Source organism: Solanum dulcamara, chromosome 8 (assembly GCF_947179165.1).
Source record: "Solanum dulcamara chromosome 8, daSolDulc1.2, whole genome shotgun sequence".
In the NCBI taxonomy this organism is placed as follows: domain Eukaryota; kingdom Viridiplantae; phylum Streptophyta; class Magnoliopsida; order Solanales; family Solanaceae; genus Solanum; species Solanum dulcamara.
In genome coordinates, this window is record NC_077244.1 from 76523919 (window position 1) to 76546179 (window position 22261).

Here is a 22261-nt window from a genome sequence, read left to right on the forward strand (position 1 = left end):
TAATTTATGTAATTGGATTTCAATTTTTAAGATTTATGATAAACACATGTTTTGATGTCACCAATTGGTATCTTTTTGGAATGATCTGATATGAATCAGTGTTTAATTTTGGCATGAAATTAATATAGAATTTTACATAATAATGATATGAAATTGGTATAGATATTGACAAAAATCTTGTATGTAATTGGCATACTATTTATATCGCAAAAATTTTGAAGATGTATATGTAATTCTTGTTGACCTCTACTATGTGAGAGTACGTGGAATATACAAAGTTATGTGTCGGAGCCTAAATTGTTGCCGCCTGGTTCTAAGATAAAGGTAGGCAGACCACAACTTGAACGTTGGAAGGGGTTTGTTGATGTGAAATTCAAGAGGTCTAAAGTTTTGTGCAACACATGTCGTCGGAAGGGACACAACATGAAGACATGTTCAAATTGCCCTGCTGAAAATTAGTCATAATTTATTTTTATTTTAATTTAATTGTTTAATTGTGACAAACACATATTTTGATTTTTTCGATCGTTTAATTTAATGAATTCTGATTTCAGAACATTTATTGTGTGTACTACTTACTCCTTTCTGTATGCAGTGTTTTTCAAATATGGAGTCAAAAATTAAAACTGAGTGCTGCTGGCAACCATTTGGTATCCACTAGAAAAATTAAGTTCATCAGTGAATACAATTGATATCCAATTGATATCCCACTGTAAATATTAAATCTAACCATGTATGCAATTGGTATCTAATTAATTAGTATTCAGTTGAAAAATACAACATATAATTAAGATTTCAACCGAGTAAGCAATCTAAAACTAGTTAATGTTGTATCAAATTGGTATCCATTTGGAAAGCATAAGTGTAACAATGTATGCAATTGGTATCTAAATAGAATTTGAAAATGATTAATTCTTATTACTTTGTTTATGTAGTATTTTTCAAAAGTAAAATTGCAATCTAAAACTGGTTATTGCTGATATCCAATTTGTATTCAATTGGTATCCAACTTGAAAAATTAAGACTATCACTGTATGCAATTGGTATCCAACTGGAAAAAATAAGTCTAACAATGTATACTTTTATATTGAACATAAAACATACTTTTGATTTTTAAAAAACATGAACGAAATCAATAAAAATTATTTAATACTTCAGGGTAAAAATAATAAAATAATGCATAGTATATATTGTTGTCAAAAACTAAAACAAAAAATATACAATGTCCTAAAATCAAACACATGTAATTAAAGTCTAAGCTAATTATCTATCTGACAACTGATCTTCTTGATCTTAGTGTAGGATAATTGGTAATATCAGGAGCATGTTCTTTTGCTATACGTGGTCCACTAAATTTGCTAGCAATATTACCAGTTACTTCGCTCTCACTAATTGCATCATGAGGGTTCTTGCTTCTTCCATACTCCCAGAGGATTGTGGCGTACCTTTGACGATGATATTTTGCATCAATATCAATGTGACCCACATTAAAACTCCATTGCTAATATATTCAACAAAAAGATGTGTATCGATCGCAATCACTAAAATAACATTGAAAAAAATAATTTTTAGAAAGAAAGTGAATTAATTTTTATGAACAAATTACAATAAGTTATAAATACATACTTTGAAACTTGGAAGCTCTATTTCAACATTAGATACATCCTCTACAAATCTCGGACTCTTTCTAAATGTATGATGAATTTTTAGATTCTTCAGCATATTTGTTTGTGAACCGATTGATTCTGCGCAGTTTGTCCTAGATTTATGGAGATTTTCGTTTGAATGGAGAAGAAGAAAACAAGAAAGAACATGAAAGAGAAAAAGTAACTGTGTGTTGAAATTGAAACGTGGATATGTGGGAGTGGGGGTGGGGGATGGCATGTGATAAGTTTTAAAAATCCCTTAAAAATGTAAATTGATAATTATCAACTGATTCTCTCACCTATTAATTATAAATAACATTATATAATTAATTTATAAAATATAATTAATTAATTTAATAAAACTGATATGTTAATACTTGTAATTAAAACTTTATAAGTAGTAATAAGAAAAAAGTAGATATAAAAGTTGTAATATTAATCCTTAAATAGATGTGTGGTGTGATTTTTCCTATTACTATCATAAAGGACCTGTTCCCTTCTTACAACATATTACTAATAGGTTAAATCACGACTAGCTAGTAGATTGAACATGAAAGCTATAGCCTAACGTCGTAGTTGAAGATTTGTGGATGCTTTTGGTGAGAAGACTAACAAATAAACTGAACAATTCTAGTCATCCAATCCACCAAATAACTCTGTATACTAGATTTAATGGTAACTATGAAAAAACAAGTACTCTAGTAGGTAGTTTTTAGAAAAATCTTTTTTACTCGGTGTTTGAGTTGGTAAGAGATAATAGGTATGCAATGAAGTAGTCGAAAGTGCACAAACTAATCATACACTGCATCATAAACAAAAAAAGAATAATTGTCAGCTCGAAAAACAGCCACATTTTAGGCCATGCAATTAAAAAATAGCCATTATCATAAAATTTTAAGTCGCGTAGTTTCACCGAATATGCCGTGACTATTTTTCAAAGATAAGAGCAAAAAGTGGCTCTCATCTAAATTTTCTCTCCGCCTCTACTTTAAGAACCACACTGTGATGAGCCCAAGAATGAAATTAACAGAAGCCCAAATTGGATTTAGTAGCACATGGCCCAGACGGTGAATTCAAGAGTTCAAGAATTCAATAATAGCGTCTTTTCTCATTTTAGACTGTATTCATTATAAAATAAGTTTAGGTATACTATTAATCACTCCAGCTTTCTTCTTAAGTTTATTTTTTATCATTACACTAGTATCTCACTTTATAATATTCTCTAAGAGTAAATTATCTATTCAGAGGTGGACGTGAAAGTGAGAATTGATAGTATTTTCAAGAAAAGGAGTTTTAAGTATCTTGGGTTAATAATTTAAGAAAATGTGGAGGTCGATGTCACACATCATGTTCGGATAGGTGTGAATGAAACAGAAGCTCATATTTTTTTCCAATGAGATAAGAATATGCTATCAGGACCTAAATATAAGTTTTATAAAGTAGTTGTTAGATCTATTACATTGTACAAGATAGATTACTGTTAGCTAGTCAAAAACTCACATATCTAGATGATTAAAGTAAGCAAAGTCGAACACTTAGGTAGATTTTTGAATATAATAAAGGAGATAAGATTAAGAATAAGGATATATAAGGCAAGTTGACCTCTATGGTGAACAGGATGCGAAAGCGAGATTAGTATGATTTTAGACATATAAAGAGGGGGGATCTAGATGCCCTTATAAAAGTGTGCGAGAGGTTGAGAATGATAAGATTAAAGAGAGACAGAAAAATAATTGGAAGGGAGTTGATTAAATAGGACATTACACAACTTCAACTCATCAGGAACATGACCAAAAATTGAAATGCACATAAGTTGAGAACTAGGATACGATAGAAGATTAATCAGTAAATAGCTGAACGATTTCTCCCTTTTCTATGGGATAGTATGGTTCTAGGATACCTTATTTGCTCCCTCTTTCTTTTTCTTTTTTTTTTTTAAAAAAATTATTAGTATTATTATCATTATTATTATTTGATTCTTCAATTTAAGTACTATTATTGTTGTTTCTGTCACTTTGTTATCTTTACTATTTCTGTTGACAATATTTTTGGTATTTTCACCATATTTTTGTATTTTTAAAACATATTTTGAATTATTATTTGTTTGAATCGAAGATCTATTTGAAATAATTTTTCTATCCCTATAAAAATAAAGATAAAATTTTTCCACACTCAACCTCCCAAGATCACTCGTGGAATTACACTTTAATAGTATATCATTATTGTAACAGTAATAAAACTTTTAATTCCTGCATATTTTTAACTTTTTGCCTACTTGTTAATGGAGGGATCCGTCCCTCCCTCAGTTGGATTAGCAAGGTAAAATTTGGCCCTTTTAATTTGTCATTTCCAAAAAATATTATTAATAGAAGTCCGCTGGGTGATTTATATTTATAAAAAATTCCATGCCATATAAAGAAGATTGTCCAATGGTCCATTGTAGGCATGTACATATTCAGCTCTCGGGAAAAGATGAAAGAGCCAGCACACAGGGACGCTAATGTCCAGATCAAACCTAACAATGACCCTTTAAAATATGTAAGGACAAGAATCTACAAAGACATATATAACTTTCCTTTTTATTAAATTTGAATTCACGTTTAAATTACATATTGAATAAAAAACGGTCCTTAACAAAGATTATATTAAACAAAAAATTTGTTTCTAACAAAAATGACTATGTACTCAAAAGCTCGTACCAAAGAACTTTTTAGTTCAACTTTCACTTCTAATGACCTACAACTATGCCAATACAATCCAAAGTGTTACTAACTGGAATCAAAGAGTATTAGTAGATCCATTTTGTCCAAAATGAAAATGGACTAGAGTTATAAACTTATAATCTGATGATCGAGTCGATTCTATATTTATAAGTTCATTCCATAGGATTAGAAATATGCGTAATTGAACTTGCTTTTTACATATCTTTATTAAAACATATTCAGCTTTTTGAGTTAATCAAAAAATAGATTTGTTTATTCATGTTTTTGATATATATATAGGCGATGCATTCTCTGAATAATTTAAATTGAAGCGATTGGTTGTCCAACACAGGCGTATTGATTATATATCTTACTGTTAAATACTAATCTTTGAATGGTTTTTTATGTTTGACATGCTTATAATTCACACATTACACATTACATTGTCAACCAATGACAGATGTTGGCTAATTAATGGCTTCTTTTGTTACCGGAGCAGCATCTCTGTTGCGTACTACATTGCTGATATCAAGTGAAATACAGGTAAGATACATTTCTACAAAAAGCTCCTTCCAGAATCTAAGTACATTCCAACACTTCCAAAGAGATTTTCTTTTACCCTTTCTGGATTTTCTGGTTTACTAAATTATATATAATGGACAATCTAGTAATTTCCGTTAAAAGTCCAAAACATATAACATTCAGCTTTTCATACAAATCAGTATGAAAATAGAATAATATTTACCTCTGGTGCTTGATGACACATGTACACATATCTGCAAAGTGCAAAGATGTATATACTTTTTTCTGCAATCAGTGGCACTATGAATAAAATTTAATATAAAATAAATCGAAAAACCTTATCTTTACATAAAATTATAAATATACTCGTCGATTCCATGTAGAGAAAACAAAAAAAAATAAAAATTGGAGCTTTACAAATTACAACAGCAGTCTAGAAAAATAAAAAAAATTGGTACTGCCTAACCAATTCCACAGATACAGAATTGAAATATGCCGTGTAAAAAAGGGTGAAATAATGGCAGCAGAAAAAAATAAATAAATTATAATTTCAGAAGTAATTAATGGCTAGTAGGTAGAAGAACCCAATGCACCATAAAAAGATTCCTTTTTTTCTGTTCGCCGCCGATGATACTTCTTTACCTAAAATCGGCGGCGAAGATAAGTGGCTTGGAGGGCTAAAGATTTCCGGCGAGTTCACCGGCGACAGAGAAATCTCCGGCGGTGAAGCTACCCCAGATTCTCCACCACCACTACCAATTGGATTCTTCGCGAAGAACTCTAGAGGCAACAAAACTTTTGATACTCCAAATATCGCCACCGGATTCTGATCAAACACCGTTTGAGTCACCGATGCTTGAACAATTCCGGTGTTAATCCCTACAGACCCATTAACTCTAGAGATGTTCAGTGTAAAACTCCCTGCACCATTTTGCTCTGTAGCTAATGTTGGTTGAACTGGATTAACTATAGATTCTAATGAACCTAAAGGGTAATACGAATGCAAAACATGGAACCTTAATACAACAGCTTTTTTCTCCGCCGGTAACGATTGGAATTTCATCGACGATGACATATCGGAAAATGCTTCATCTGTTGGCACAAAAAGTGTTAATCCAGCACCCCCTTCATCTCTCTCGAATTCCTCTTCTACCCCAGATGCAGTAAGCATTGAAGCTGCAACATTGAAATTGTGAGCATCAATAAGTGTCTTTGTAATATTGAGACCCAAAGAGGGTCGAGTTTCAGAAGCCATAAGATCAAACCCATTTGGAACCAGAAGAGAATCGACCTTAAAAATCGAGATATTATAAGGAAGGGTTTTCAAAAGCCCCAAAATTGTAGCGTTCGAGGTGGGTGAATGAACTGTGACGGAATTGGAATTAACGTTACGGGTAATGTTAACAGAACCAAAATTGTTAGGGGCACGCCCGGTAGTTTGAAAGAGAGTGGTGACGAGTTCTCCGGTAGGTGGTATAAGTCGGAGGTCAGGCCAAGAGAAGTACTCAAGAAGAACATGGTAACGGAGGACATCACCGAGATTGGAGGAGGAGGGCGGAGAGCGGTTGTTCAACAGATCGGAGGATCGGAGGAAGGTATTTGGTACGACGAGGAGAGTAAGAGAAGAGCGTTGGGTTAGATCGGCGGCGACGGAGGTGGTGGCGAGGAGATTTGCGAAGTCGGAAATTTCAGGATAAGAAGATAAGAGATTGGTTATGTTAATGGCGAAAATGGGTAAGTGGGAAGTGGATAAAAGAAGAAAATAGAGTAATGTAGCAGGGGTAAAATGGGATAATGAAGTTACGACAGCCATTTTTGTGAAGATTGAAGCTGAGAGAGCGCTCTCTCTCTATCTCTCTCTAAGTGGTAACACAGAGAGTGATGCCCCTTTGGTGGCTTCCACACACATTTTTCCTTTGGATTCGTGGCCCCATCTTGGGTTTGATGTGATGATTATGGTCCATCATAGTGATGCAAATAATTATTACATTCATATTCTTTTATACTAATATACTATGAGAGTAAATTATGACAGGTGTATTCAATTGTGTCATTTAGAAATTCATTAGCTAGTTTTTTGTTCTATAGCTTAAAGAAAATTCCCTACATAATATTGACATAAAGTGATTAGACAGATGTTTTTAGTTTATTGAGGTTATGATTTTAGATGGATGATTTTGAAGGTCAAGGATCACAATAAAATGTTAGTGAATAGTTGAGTTGTGTCTTTGTGTATTTTAATAGCATTAACACTAATTTCCTAGTTTTTTGCTTTCTAATTTTTGATAATACATGTTGTTTTTCCCTTTGATTATATTATTATTTTAATATTGTTATTATATCTTTTTTAAAATATTATGTAATGATTTTGTTATAATTTATTAGGTTTGCTTTGTGCCGATATGTTATTTTTTATCCAACTTTGTCATAAGTTATTGGAGTCTAGAATCTCTTAGAATCAATATTTTTTTATTTTAATAAGAAAAATTTCAATTATTATTATTATTATTATTGTTGTTATTATTATTTAATGTTGATATAGTTTGTGAAATGAGAGCAACAAATTCTTCAAAGTTCCATTGGAAACTCGTGATTTTTTATAAATTTAATATTTGAATTTTGAGTTTGAGTCACGAGAATGTAAAATTTTGATCGTTCTTCCTCCGTCTCTTTTTATTTGGCATATCTATTAAAAAAATAAGTTATACTGACTAGTGAGTTTACTATTTTACTCTTATTAATTAATAGAGTTTTAAACATATTTAGTCATTATATTTTTTAAAGACATTAACTAAATATTAATAAATTGAGGGTATAATAAAAAGAAAAAAAATATTCTTTTTTTAATTTATTAAAATTAACAAATAAAAAAATCAAATTAGAAAATATTTGACTAATAAATAAGGACGGATGAGTATCAAATTTATTGCATGCGTTTCGGAAAGGTTGAAAAAATAATAGGAGTATGTAACAACAAATCTTAAGACAAATTCAAGTCTATTTTTAAAGGAGAAAGTCCTTTTTCCAAAATTTTATTTTATTTAGCTACTTTATATCCCATTAGTAAACCCATCCATCGTGAAACAAATTAGTTCGGCCAACTGAAGTTCAAAATAAATAGAGTATTGCAAGAGCACTTACATATTTGTCCACTAGTTCAGAAGGATATATCTGTTGTGAAATTATTTTTTTATTTTTCGAATTCCATTATATATGATTCTTGATCCACTACTAACCAATTAAAAAAAAAATATGGAAAATAATCGATACAATAAATAATGAGACTTGAAAAGGAAGCTATGTGGAAATTAAAGAAAGAGAAGAGCCAGCATATGAATAACTACCAAACAAAGAAGTGATAAGAAATAAAAGATGCAAAAGTGGCTAACTTTTATGTGCTTGTTTCTTAAAGAAGGTACATACAGTAGTTAAAAATCAATTATTGTTTACAAAAAGTGTCTCTTTCTTATCTATATAATACTTGATCAAATTGGGCATTTCTAAAGTTTTACGATAAAAAGAAACGGATGCAATATAAATTTTATTTTATTTTGTGATTGTTTTTCAATAGCTGTCTTGAAAGGTTGCATTTATAAGTTAAAGATGGTCGAAGTTGGGTGGCTACGACAAAATACAACTATGCACCGACCCCATTACACAGGTTGGATTAATGGATTTACATGAAGCAAAACTTTAGTTTTTTGATTTCACATAAAAATTTTAAGACATTTTGAATTTTTAAAATATAAATATTAGATATTTATATAATTATAAATTATTTTATTAACGATAAAAGAGAAATTTTAAAATTTATAAAATAATAATATTTTTTCTTGAAACAACAATATAAAATAATAAAAAAGTGTCACTTAATTAAAACAAAAAATACTTATTCCTCTTTTGTTGTACTTTCCGAAAATAAATGGAGCTTTAAGATTCCCATTGAATAAAAGTTGCAATATATGAGTAAAAATATTCACATAGTTGTATTTCCCCCCCTTTTTTTTAGTTGTTATGTTGTATTTTTTTAGAGTCAATTTAATTAATTTTCAAATTACATTAGTTCGATATTTTAAAATATATTTAAAAACTATACAAAAAGTACTATAAGTTGTAAAAAAAAATTACATTAATATGATGAAAAAATGCATCTTAAAATGTTAGTCAAAGTCTATATTGTTTAATTCTTAAAAAGAAAGTTATGACAAGTAAAAAGAAATGGAGGGAGGAAGGGAGTATATGACATGATTTTAATATGGAAATGGTTAGAAAATTGGTGCTGTCAAGTCAGGAAACAAAGTAAATCATGAGTAAAATCATTGCTATTCTTTTACTATCGGCTTATTCTACGTAGGTGCGTTATGACTCAGGGAGAGAATTATAGGTGCATTGAATAAACAAAATTCACTTCAGGCCGAATGAGTGTGTTTACGATCTCCATCTTTTAACTTTTGACCCTACTTATTAAATAAAAGTTGTGTGAAAATAGTCCAAGAGCTCAAGTTTAAATCAATTTCTAGCGGTTCTCCAGCAGATAAACATTATTAGCTTTAATAGAGGACAATCTGTGACATTCAGGAAATTACATCTAATAATCATGAAAATGAATGATCTTGAACTTTTGCCGTTTATTTGTTTTATAGGCAAATTTTTAAAATCAAAAAGTCAAAACTTGTCAAATTCAAAATTTTATTCATAAAGCAAGTGGAGCCAAAAATTTAAGACCACTCGATCATCTCCAAGGTCATTCTCATAAATCTTTGGTTTTTTTAGGCTCTAGAGGCCAGACAGTACGTAAGATTGGGCACACTACTAAAGCCCAATTTTCTTGGGCTACTCTTCTTCTCCCGTTCAGCCTCCAATTTTTTCAGCTCAAGTTACATATTTAGCAGATCAATTTAAAATAATTATATTCAGTAATTATTTATAAATACATATATATATATATATATATATATATATATATATTCATTAGTATACAAAAATATACTTAATATTTTGATGAAAAATTATTGATATCAGTTTCTCAATATTTTTAGCAAACTTCTCTCATTCCACCCATGTCATAAACGTTAAGTGCATTTCCTTTTCTTTTTATTTATGTATCCATCCATAAGTATACTTCTTTATAACTAATGGTAGTTGTTAATCTATGTTATGGTGAAACATGTTTTTTTATATCGGATGTCCCCGAAGGGACTTTTTTTAATTCTTTTAAAATGTCAATATTTGGTAGTCCTAATATCAAGCTAAATACTAAAATTGCATGGGAAAGGTACGAGAGCTAAATAAACATAATTAATACTCTCTCCGTTCCTTTTTACTTGTCAAATTTTGACTTGACACACCTATTAAAAAAAACTATGATTGGTATAGTGAGTTTACCATTTTACCCCTATTAATTAATAGAGTTTTAAATATATTTACTCACTACATTTTTCAAAAACATTAACACAATATTAATAAATTGAGGTTATCATAGGAAGAAATAAATTGTCCTTCGTTGATTTGTCAAAAATAATAAGTAAAAAGGAAAATCTAATTAGGAAATATTTGTCAAGTAAATAAAAACAAAAGGAGTAATTGGTTTGGTAATAAGAATTAATCAACAATAACCTAAGGAACAATTCTATATTCCATGAGACAACCACCATATATACGAAATAATGGTACGTAATGCGATAAGGTTCAGATAGAACTGATCAACAGCAGGACCACTCTATGAATCTCTCTTTCATTTTCTTCCTTACGTAGGTATAATAATTAAACATGAGATTTTAATTACTCCGTATATTCAAACTATATAAAAAAGTTAACAAATTAAAATCAATATAGTTTTACCTGTTGTGACAGGTCACTTATCTTTTTTTTTTTTTTCAAGTTACCATTTTATGCTTGCTATAAAAAGTTGGGACGAAGTCTCGATCGCCATCAGTGGTGAAGGCGATGGGTGCATCAGTGCATGGTTTGTTTATATGGCTTGGGTAGGGGTCGATTGATTGTATCAATTTTGATGCAAGTGAATTTATGTTTTTTTTTGCAAAACTAAATATGTTAAGTAAATATTTTTTAGAATTGATATAATATTATTTGTTGATAAACTATGCTCCAAGAAGTCTGAATGGTGCATTTGATTGAATATTGAGTTATTTGCCTAGAGGAACATGAATCAATCCTTCAATTTTTTATTCATATTTTTTGCCGTGCACCTTGTTTCAAAAATCCTAGATTCATTTTCACTTGGGCAATCCTCAACTCTTGAGCTAGTTTTTGAGTTGAATTAGGTCTAAAATCCTTTAATTAACATGGTATCAAAGTAGATATTGAATTATCAATGCTCCAGGCATCTAGGTCTAGACGTTGGGTGGGGTGGAGTGTGGAAAAGTCCCACATCAATGATGAAAGGAATGTGTTGTCTCTTTTATTATATGATTTAGACAAATCTCATGTCTTGAATTAGCTTTTCAGGTTGAGTCCCACACTATATCAAATTTCTTAACAAAAATTACCACGGTTAAGCAAGAGGACAGTGTTTATGACATGGGTGGAATGATATATATATATATATATATATATATATATATATATATATATATATATATATATATATATATATATATCATAACAATTTATCTCATAAAAGTTTATATCTAATCTAAGTAAACACTAAGAGGACAGGGTGAGATGGAATGGGGGATAGATGGTAAGCTAGGGTGGTGGGGTTATACCATTAATGAAATTTATTTTCTACTCCAATTCGAATGTTCCCCCATGCCAATCACACCCTATATGTAATTGAGTTTTAATTGTATATATATTAGTTAAACTCTATAAAAATATGTCAATTATTCTTGTGTGGCGTCTTAGATATTATTTTTCTTCCTTTTTCTTTTCCTCATTTTGTGTGTGTGGGTGTGTGATTTCTAGAAATACCAAAGTTGGACTTCAACGCGGCATCTTGTAGACTAAAAACTTGGACCCATTTTAGGTTTCATTTAGTACAAGTCAAGTGTTCTGATACTATATACTTCTATTTTCCAACTCTTTTTAGGCAGAATAGTACATGATAATCTCAATCATTTATTTGGTAGCTTACTTTTTCTGTTGTCAACAACTACTAGCTATTTTCATTTCAAAGAATAACTACTTTAACAAACACACTGCCTAGACGAAGCTTTGATTTAGTCCAATTTGTAGCCTAAACTAATTAAAGCTATATAAGCCGATAATATAGATGTCATAGTCAATAATGACGTAAAAGCAAGAGATATATCTATGTTTAGCATCGTGGATTAATTTAAGTGCAAATTGTAATTAAAGATAATCGCACTAGTCAAAAGTCCACACCGCCCACTTTTAGGACTTGAAAGTAGTTCTCAATAGTCTAATCTGGATGCTTTTTCAACAACTTTGATAAAAAAAATGAGATTTACAAGGCCTTTGAAACTGAAAAGTAAATGGTGAATCCATGTTTAGTAGAACTAGTTTAGTGTACAGCTTTGTATGTGTATATCGTATATATATTACGTGTAACTTATATTATTAAATACACAATTTTAAAGATTACGTAAAAATTACTAAACAATATATTTAAGTTCTAAATTAAATACCATAAAAAAAATTAAATTCCTAAAAATAATTAAATGTTGATCCGATTTAGTACCTTAATAAAGGGATATTTAGATGAAAATGAAATCCTTATTGAATTCATAAGCCAAAAAGAAAATGTTACATTAGTTTAATGCATAATGATAATTTGACGTTGAGTAATTAAGGGGATAAAATTTAATAACAAAAAAAGACTCCTTTAACATAAAAGGAGTGCTTCAATATTTCCTAACGTGAGTTTATCGTTTAATTAAAAAGACTCTTAAACATAAAAAGAGCGCTTCAGTGTAGGGATGTATATGACCGAGTTGGTTCGGATTTTTTAAATATCAAATCAAATCATTTTTATTGAAATTTTAAATTCATAAATCAAATCAAATAAATTAAACTCGGACTTTTCAACCTCATTTTTTTTTTGAATTTTTTTCGGATTTCTAGGGTTTTCGGGTTTTTCAGTAAAGTATTCATACCTATATATAATTAACTTGTGCTTCAAATATTTTTTTAGTCCTACCAAAATACAACTATCTAAGGCGTTTCTTAAAAAAATAACACAAAAGATGAGATGAATGGTGATACTAAAATATTCAACAAAAATAATAAGAAATCATAAAAATAAATATTGCAAATTAATATGTTATAATGAAAATGATCATAATTTAAAAGTAATAAATCATGCTAAAATAAGTCTATAAGTATTAATTACATGATTAAACATTAAAAAAAAACTAAAATTAGGTTATATATTTTAATTGTCTAAACCAATATAAACTAAAGAACAAAATATTCAACATTATTGTCATTTTTAGTGTTGAATAATTTATTTTGTTAGCATTAGTATTAACTTGATTTTGATTGGAGCTTTATTAGAGTTAGTAATATCTATTAACTATAATCTTCGTTGGATCACTCAAAATTCTAAGTTTCAAACTTGAAATAATATGTTAAAAGATAAAAATTATGAAAAAGTATAAGAAAAGTTTATAAATTATATCAAAGTAAATACTTTTAAGTATAAAATAAATTTTAAAAATTATATATATAATGTCGAGTTAGTTTGGTTTCGGATTGACTTTTCTTAGTTTAGACCAAACCAACCTAAGTATAGTGGGGGTTTTTCTTGCAATATCAAATCAATTCAAACCAAATCACTAATCAAATTTTTTTTTCCGATTTGATTCGATTTACAATTTGGTTCAATTTTCAATTCGGTTTTGTTTACCCCTACTTCAACGTAAAAGAACATAATAATGCATAAGGTAATTGACAAAATAAGATTCATTTTTTAAATGGTTCATAATAACAAAATATGATTATTTTGTTCTGGCTAAATTAAGCAAATAGATGAGCTTCGTAAAACTTAGCTTCACCTTTGGCTTCCTTATTGTTTGTTTGTGTTGGTACAAAAAGGGCTAAATCTTCTAAGAATTAATATCCACAAGTAAGAAATTGAAATGTTAGTAGTATCATAAATTTAACAGTTTGATCAGTAAAGAGAGGTTAATTATAGAATAAAAAAATAAAATCTGAAAGGAACTAAAAACATTTGTGAAAGGGATTGAAAGTTGGAATATAACACTTCCAAATCTGAATAACATTAATTGCGAAGAACTCCTAAAATCGAAAGAAAAGTGAATTTCTATCAACCATTTGCAATTTTAATATATGTAAATTTATTTGTTTTTTTAAAAAAACTATAATTGAAAGAGTATTGAAGAACCAAGTGTAGGTTGGTGTGAAATATTAATTTTGAAAAGTTTAGCTGGGGAAATATTAATCTGTGTAAAAAATCTAACGTGAATCCTAACTTAAATAAACAGAACTTTGATTTGAATTAGGACTTATATGATTTTTATTTTATTAGTTTTTTATTTTCCAAATGTAAAGCAATTTTATTTTTTTACGGCAAATTTTGTTTGTTTTTTGCTTTGCCAAAAATAAGGCGGTGATTGTTTAGACTTCTACCACAATTATTTCCAAAAATAAGAAAATTCTTAGTTTGCCAAAAATATGATAGCGGAAAATCATAACTTTTCCATATATTTTTAAATAATAATTTGAGAAAAGTAGTCAAAAATTATTTTGTCTAAAGAGAAGTCTTTTAATAAAGGGTAAAAAGTTCAAACAACTTTATTAAGGATCTTCATGCTTTTAATATAGTATAGATAGATAGATTGGTCGTGGAATACACCTAATTAATTAGAGCTATGCTTTAATTGAATCATCTTTGTTAAAATATATTGGCGTAGGAACGGTAAAAAAAAAAACTTTTAATACATTTTGAATTTCCTTAATATAAGAGATATAAGTATTCAAATTCCAGAGATGACATTTTTAATTTTATTTTGAAATCACTTGTCAACATTGATGGCTCACGATCAGGGGCGGATATACGTGGGAGGGTGAAGGTGCCATGACACTCGATCACTGGGCTAAATTTTTGGTATGCACAAGGGTTTTTTCAATTAGTAATGATATATATTAAGGTTGGCACCCACAATACTATAGTATTCGCTGGTCTGGTGGATGTTTTTTTCGGGTGCCACGGGCTGTGTCTGGGTGCAAAAACAAATAGTATCCCGTCTTTGTTATATCCTTTTTTGTCTTTTTTTTCTTCCCTTTTTCATATTTTTCATTGTTTCTCCAACGTATATTTATCAAAATTATCTCTTTGATTATTTTTTTTTTGTAATTTTTTTTCAAAATCTCCAAATATTTAATTGAATGTGATTTCAATCTTTTTCCTCTTTTATTCCTCCAAAATATATTTCATCTGTTAATTTTATTCCTTGTTTTAACCCTTTAAACTAAAGTAATGTAAGGCAAAGGCCTATATATGCTACTTTTTGATTATTTTTTTCACTTTCATTAAGATTTTTTATTTTTATTTGAATTAATTTTTTTATTACGTATAGGTACTTTGTGAATTTTCATAATGAAAATATTTTTATTTATTTGTATTATTGATAGGAAGATAAATATCCCGCATACAAGTTGTTTTGTCTTTTCATTTTTTTTAATAGAGATCGTCAATAATTGTGTATTGCTTATAAAACAAAACTCTTGTAAATTAAAATGAATCAATCCAAAATAGATTGAATTAACTAAATGTGCGTCCTAATTCGATGTTCATCACTAGTGATAAGTTTGTATTAAAGATACTGACACCCGCAATCTTCGAATTCTGAATTCGCCTTTGTTCACGAGTGACAAAATAAATACAAAGTAGTACTGCTGATATAGACCTAGCCTTGTCTAACTTCATCTCATATGATTTCACAACATGATTTCACTCCGACCCTTCTACAGACTTTGCGAGAGTTAAATTTTAGGGAGGGGGGGGGGAGGTTCCTTTCTAAACTCTAAAGGGTTGTTTGGTTTGAAGGATAACACTATATAGTGATGAGATTAAATTACAGTGACACTTAATTTGTTGTTTGGTTGACAAGTTTGGGATAACTTATCCCGATATTAATAATTAGTGATGAAATAAGTTATACCTCTTCTTGGTTGGTATACTAATCCCGGGATAAAATAGATAAATGACAAAAATATCCCTTTAAATCCTTTTTATACCTCACTTTTCAAGTTCATATATATTTACATTTTTTTAATACCATATATAACAACATTCACAACCTTCACTCCTTATTTTTATGAGAATTCTTCATAATTTTTTTCTATTAAAAAATTACACAATATAATATAAATTTTATTTATAAAATTATTTGACTAATTCTTGTGGTTATTTATATTTTGATTTCTCATAAATCATTTTTTACTTTAACAAATTTAAAATAAGAATTCTATTTTAAAATTAAATAAGAAGAAAATTTTATTTTTAAATACATACTGATATCATAGAATGCACACATAAAAATATTTAAATTAAAAAAAGATGAAAGTTTTATATTAAGAATGGATATTGAATAACCAAAACTTGTAAAAAAATATAAAAAATAAATAAAGTGAAGAGTATTTTTATAGACAAATAACTTATTCTTAAATTTTATGCCATGTAAATTATAAAAAATAATCTCAATATAATTAATTCAACATAATTTATCTCATTTTAATTTGCATTCAAATCAAACGAATCCCTAAAGGATGGTCCCGTTTGTGAAAAAAGATGAAGGAAAAACAGACAAGAAAAAGAAACGTAAGAGAAGGTAGCAGTAAGTGTAATGTGTTCCTTGGTAGCTCCATACATATATCAGTCTAATTCACACAGTCTTAAAAGATTCGTCTGACTGTTGATCTTTCCATAAATCTGATTTGACTTTAATTTTGTCGTACAAATGTACAAATCATACAACGACAATGGAGTCCACACATAAATTAATATATTAATTATTATACCTTTTTTCTTTTCCAAGAAGGTGTATGTTAATTGCTACTTGTACCCATTAATGGTCAATGATAGCCCCAGCGATACGTACAAGGTATGTCACCAAGTGAAATTTTGCTTCAAACAAAGAATATTGTGTCATCTTAAAATGAGATTTGGTGCATCTTGCCAAGTATATATATATATATATATATATATATATATATATATATATATATATATATATATATATATATAAAGCCTACTTGTCATATACTAATTAATAGGTTGATTTTGGCAACTGTACTAAGTAAGCATATTGGTTGTTTTGAAGCTTAGTAGCTAAAATGTATTTGCGTGTTTGAGGAGTAGTGAAATAAGATCATTCAACTTGCCTTTTACAATATCCTAGGTTCTACGATGATTTGCATTATAACTTCTTATTGATTAGCTTTTTTTGTTTTATCACGTGTTGATTTTATAAATGGGCACACAAATTCAACTTTATTTTATAATATCAAACATACTAAACTATTTTTGTATATCAAATTATTCAAGTTCCTCGGAAAACAATATTTTAATATAATAAAATGAAAATTAAGTAACCATTTATGAAATCAACACTTTTTATCACTTATCACAGAACTAAGAAGTAGTATGAGAGTATGAGGTACCTTACACACGATACGTACAAAATTTTCAAATGCACGGAATTAAACGCCGTATTTGGTTATATAATGAGTATTCTTTGAATTGCATCCTAGGAAAAATTAAATGATAGTACTAATTCTATTTGAAAAATCAATATGTTTCCACGACTATGATTTTCCAAACATTCTAGATATTAATAATAGAAGTTGTCATGATTATATAATAATCTTATATTATTTTAACTATAAAAAATATAGTTTTCAAGAATGGAGAGAGTACTTTATAGACAAAGAACATCCAACAACTAACCAACTAAATAATGTTCCCTTAAAATTAAGCAACTCAGCATTAAATCAGAACCAAAGTGCATACTAAAAAAACTAACAAAAGCTTAAGGGTTGTTGGTCCGACCCTTATCTTTCATTTCATTTTCTCCTAGTTATTTTAATTAATTACGTAGTTGGTTATCTAATCAAACACTCTTATCTCTTTCACTCAACTCATTGACCTTTTCTTTGCAAATCTTTGCCTTCTAATTTACCTGTCGCATTATTTTTTGAGCCATCTTAAATATATTCACATAAAATACATGATAAAATTTAATAGTTAAATTTAACTTATATATATTTAGATTTGTTTTCTTGTACAATCCAGTATAATTTAATATATTATAGCAGATTATATTATCTTATTTCTTTACTTAATAATTTTATATATTATAAATAGTTATTTATAGTTATCATTTAAGTGAATTATATTCTAAAAATTCATACATGATAATTGCTACCAACCAAGGCTGAGCGTGTATATATATATATAGTATATGCTGAATCCTTTTAAATTTTTTTGAATATTTTTGATTTTGCAAAAGTCTTGAATCTGCTATCGGATCATGTACACAAATTACATCATATTTTAAATTGTTTGTCTTATTTTTAATTTTAGTCCATTCAAAGAATTTCTTTATCCCTTTTAATTTAATTTTCAATCTAATATATTTAAGACGACACAAAATTAAAGTACATGTCCTTTAATTTAAAAGTACATAATTTTTTTTTAATTTTATGTTAAACTACAAACAGATAAATAAATTAAAATTATAGAGTAATGGAAACAGAGTAGTTTGACGGGTAAAAAGGCGCCTGAAATAGAGGGGTTGGCGTCTGCTTTTTTTGGTCCTATTTGAAACTTAAGACCTTTTCTCCTCTCCTCCTCCTCCTGCTTTTTCATTCTGTCTATTTTACGTTATAGGCTAAGCAGTTTCATTTCATAATAGTGATTGCTGTTACTTACTTTTATGCCAAAACCCCAATAAATTTCTCATTTACTTATCTCTCCAAAAACATCAGCTGATTTTAGGCCTTTCTTAGCTTTCAACCTCTGCTTCTCAGCTCAAAATTAGGTGATCCAAATTTCTCTGTTTTTTATTCTGTTAGACTTATCAATTCATTGTCACTTTACTTAATCTTCTTTTCCTTTAAGATCATGAGGTTTCTTCAATTTGATCTCTGTTTTTAACATTTTAATTGGTATTAGCAAACTTTTGTTCCTCCAAATAATGAATATTTTACTGTGAGGAAAAAGGAAAACATTGTATTTGATTACATGATATTTAGTTCTTGATTCCTTGTCAAGTTTTTATCTATGTGGAGCCTTGTTTGATATGAGTGGCGGACGAGGGTTGGTTCAACATCTGCTATATATAATATATACACATTAAAAAACATTAACCTTGTATATACAATATGATTTTCCGGCCACCCTTTAGCTCCCCCTGTTTGATATTGTATAGGAAACAAGAAACGGTTACAAGAACAGAGTAGCTCCATGAAGTCTTTATTTTCAACCTCTTTAATTTTCTGGGACATGAGTTTGATTAAGAAATTTGTACTGGGATTTCTGAATATTGGATGGTTTATTCTTATCAGGCCAGAGAAAACAGATTAAAAAAATTTATACTATGGGAAAGAACAAGTGGAGTAGGGATGTAGATCATGAAGATGAGAATATTCATCCAGGTTGTATGTGGGGATTCATACATGCCCTTGGCTACCATAGTTGGCACTCTCGTGTAAAGAGGAAATCTCTGCCGCGTATAAATGATGGAAGCAGCCATATCAGAAGTAAGTCATCCTTTAAGTATTTTTTGACGCAATCAGTGTAATTTAGCGTGTTATAATAGGTTACAGTTGCATGTTATTGTTGGTAACTTAATGGGGTTGTGTAAATATTATTGAACTTCCTATTTGAAATATGTGTATTTGTTCATTTCGATGTCTAACAAATTCTTGTATTGACCCTTCAATAGGCATTATGGTTAGCCAAGATCCCAGTGAACTTGAAATGCTTTTGGATGATAATGAAAGTCAGTTTTTGGTAAGTATTATCGAATGCTTGATGAAAAATTTTATTGTAAGTTTATCGGTGTCCAAATGTTTCAATTTTGATGAAGACTAGTGTTGTCATATCCTTTAAGGTTGATAAGGGCACCAGAAAATCAAAGGGGTCTAACAAAAGGTCTCTAAAAGCTAAAATAAAAGATTTAATTGCTGAGGAGATGCATAAGGGAAAGAAGAAGTCCAAGCAGAAGAAATCAGGCTCTTCTGATCAATCTAAGTCCCAGAGAACTTATTCCGTTGAACCTATCGAACATGATCTAAATGAAACATGCAGTGACAAGAAGCATTCTAATATTTTGGTTCCCGCGAATGTGGAGGATGGAGAATCACCAGATAAGAAACGGATGAATGCCATCAATGTATATGATACTTCCACTGATAAGAGTGCTCTAAAATCTCAGCTTAAAGATCATGCTGAGTTACTTTTGGAAATCTTAAGGGAATCAGAAGCAGGATATCAGAATTTATCCCGCGTTCAGCTGGCTTCAAAGAAAAGGGCAAGATTAACTAAGTCAGGATCATACCCTGTGTCTCATTTGTCGCGAAGAACAAACTTCAAACCAATTAAGCTTGAGGACAAGAAGAATGAAGTTTGGTCTTCTGCTAAAGGAGAAAGATTGATAGGTGTTACTCGGATGAGATCTTTGTCTAATTATGCAAAGACTCTCTTCACAAGTTTAGGCCTCCTGGATGATGATGGTAGGAACTTGAAGCTAGACAAGTCATCGAGTTTTGCCTGCCATAATACCAAGGGAGCAGTTGATAATAGAGAAAATAAAGTAGGCACATTCTATGAAAGCAAGTCAAATGGATATTGTGAGATTGATGAATTTGACATTAGTAAAAATACAATCATGCACAAGAGAAGTTCCTCTCTAAATGAGTCAATGGATCGATATACAAAATTATTTGAACATAATTTTCAAAAGGAAGTGAACTTGAATCCCTCCAAGAGTTTGAGATTGACTAGTGAGTATGAGATACCACCATCATTGCCATTTAGAAGGATCCGTTCTCTATCTTATTCCGAATCTTGTTCTCTTCTACCAAACGCAGTGGCTGGTGATGCCCAATTTTCAGAATGGCTAATTAAGACCGTAGAGGAGAGAAACTCACATATGAGAGCTGAAACTGAGAAAGAAGAGAAGTCGATGTATGCCACTGAAGAGGCCGGATGTAAAATTGAAAAAGTAGAAGGAGGTGAGGATATTAAGACAGTAGAAGCAGATAATGGAGAAGTCGAAGAACTTTCAGAGATCATCGATGAAGTAAAGATGTTCAAAGGAATCTCCTATGAAGAACAGGAGATAAAATGCAATGAATCAGTCACAAATGATGTGGTTCCAAATTCAGTATTTTGTTCTAAAGAAGATATTTCCAGCTATGCAAAGTTCCATATTTCAGAAGGTATGCCTATTTTTTCTCATTAATCATCAAATATTTTAGTTCTTATATATACAAAAGACATTCTCTTTTATAACTTCCTTCATGATGTTATTCTACATATGAGTTGTAGTTTAATTTGTTTCTTTTGGCTCAGGTTTGGTTCTTAAACAGAATGTTGATGTCGATATTCTAGCAAAAACAGATCAACATAGCAAATCTTACAGGAAGGAAAACGCGGACTTGTTTTATGTGAGGGATATTCTTGAGCATTCAGGTTTCTCAAGCAATTTCTTCAAGACAAAATGGTACTCACAAGCCCAAGTGTTAAACCCTTCAGTAGTTCGAGAACTCGAGTCCTTGTGGCATGAAGAACAAGAATGTTGTCTAGGGGAATTCGACTTCTGCTGTCATCATCAACTACTATTTGATTTGGTCAATGAGGTTTTAGTCCAAATGTATGATAAATCATTCATATACTACCCTAAGGCCTTATCCTATAGTTGTCGCGTTCCTCCATTGCTAGAAAATCGAATGAATGAAGAGGTATGCAACAATGTAGGTGCTTTGTTGAGGTTGAAACCGGAGGAAGAATCAATTGATGCCATTGTGGATCAAGATTTGAAAAAGGATGATTGTTGGATGAATCTTCAGTTAGAAAGTGAATGTTTAGCACTTGAAGTAGAGGACATGATTTTTAATGATCTTTTGGAAGAACTAAAATGTTTTTGAGTATGCAGGGTTGCTTGTTTTTGGTTTCTCTTGATTAATTTATGTATATGAATTTTGGTTTTGCTCAATGTATATATTTACACAAGTTCAGTTGAGTAGTCTGGTATACCTCAATGCAGTAAGAAGGATTGTGTCAAAACTAAGGTCAGTACTCTCTCTTTCCTTCAATTCGTGACATTCATAAAGAACCATTCTTGGGCTTTATCAAATTAAAGGTTAAACATGTAGTTGGTATTCCTCAACAGGCCTGAGGCCTAATATGGATCACTTGAGATATGGCTAAGCTCACTA

General features: G+C 29.8%; 2 protein-coding genes across 2 annotated transcripts; one reads left to right on the forward strand and one right to left on the reverse strand.

The window, feature by feature from the left end:
* Positions 1-5385: 5385 nt before the first annotated feature.
* Positions 5386-6829, reverse strand: LOC129901327 (fasciclin-like arabinogalactan protein 4). Its single transcript, XM_055976476.1, has one exon. It carries the CDS (start codon positions 6681-6683, stop codon positions 5421-5423), a length of 1263 nt encoding a protein of 420 aa, XP_055832451.1. The 5' UTR covers positions 6684-6829; the 3' UTR covers positions 5386-5420.
* An 11787-nt stretch (positions 6830-18616) lies between these two features.
* LOC129901608 (protein TRM32-like) lies at positions 18617-22035 on the forward strand. Its single transcript, XM_055976853.1, has 5 exons — positions 18617-18858; positions 19385-19579; positions 19765-19832; positions 19933-21262; positions 21396-22035. The coding sequence occupies exons 2-5, from the start codon at positions 19417-19419 to the stop codon at positions 21968-21970; spliced, it is 2136 nt and encodes a 711-aa protein (XP_055832828.1). The 5' UTR covers positions 18617-18858; positions 19385-19416; the 3' UTR covers positions 21971-22035.
* Positions 22036-22261: the final 226 nt, after the last annotated feature.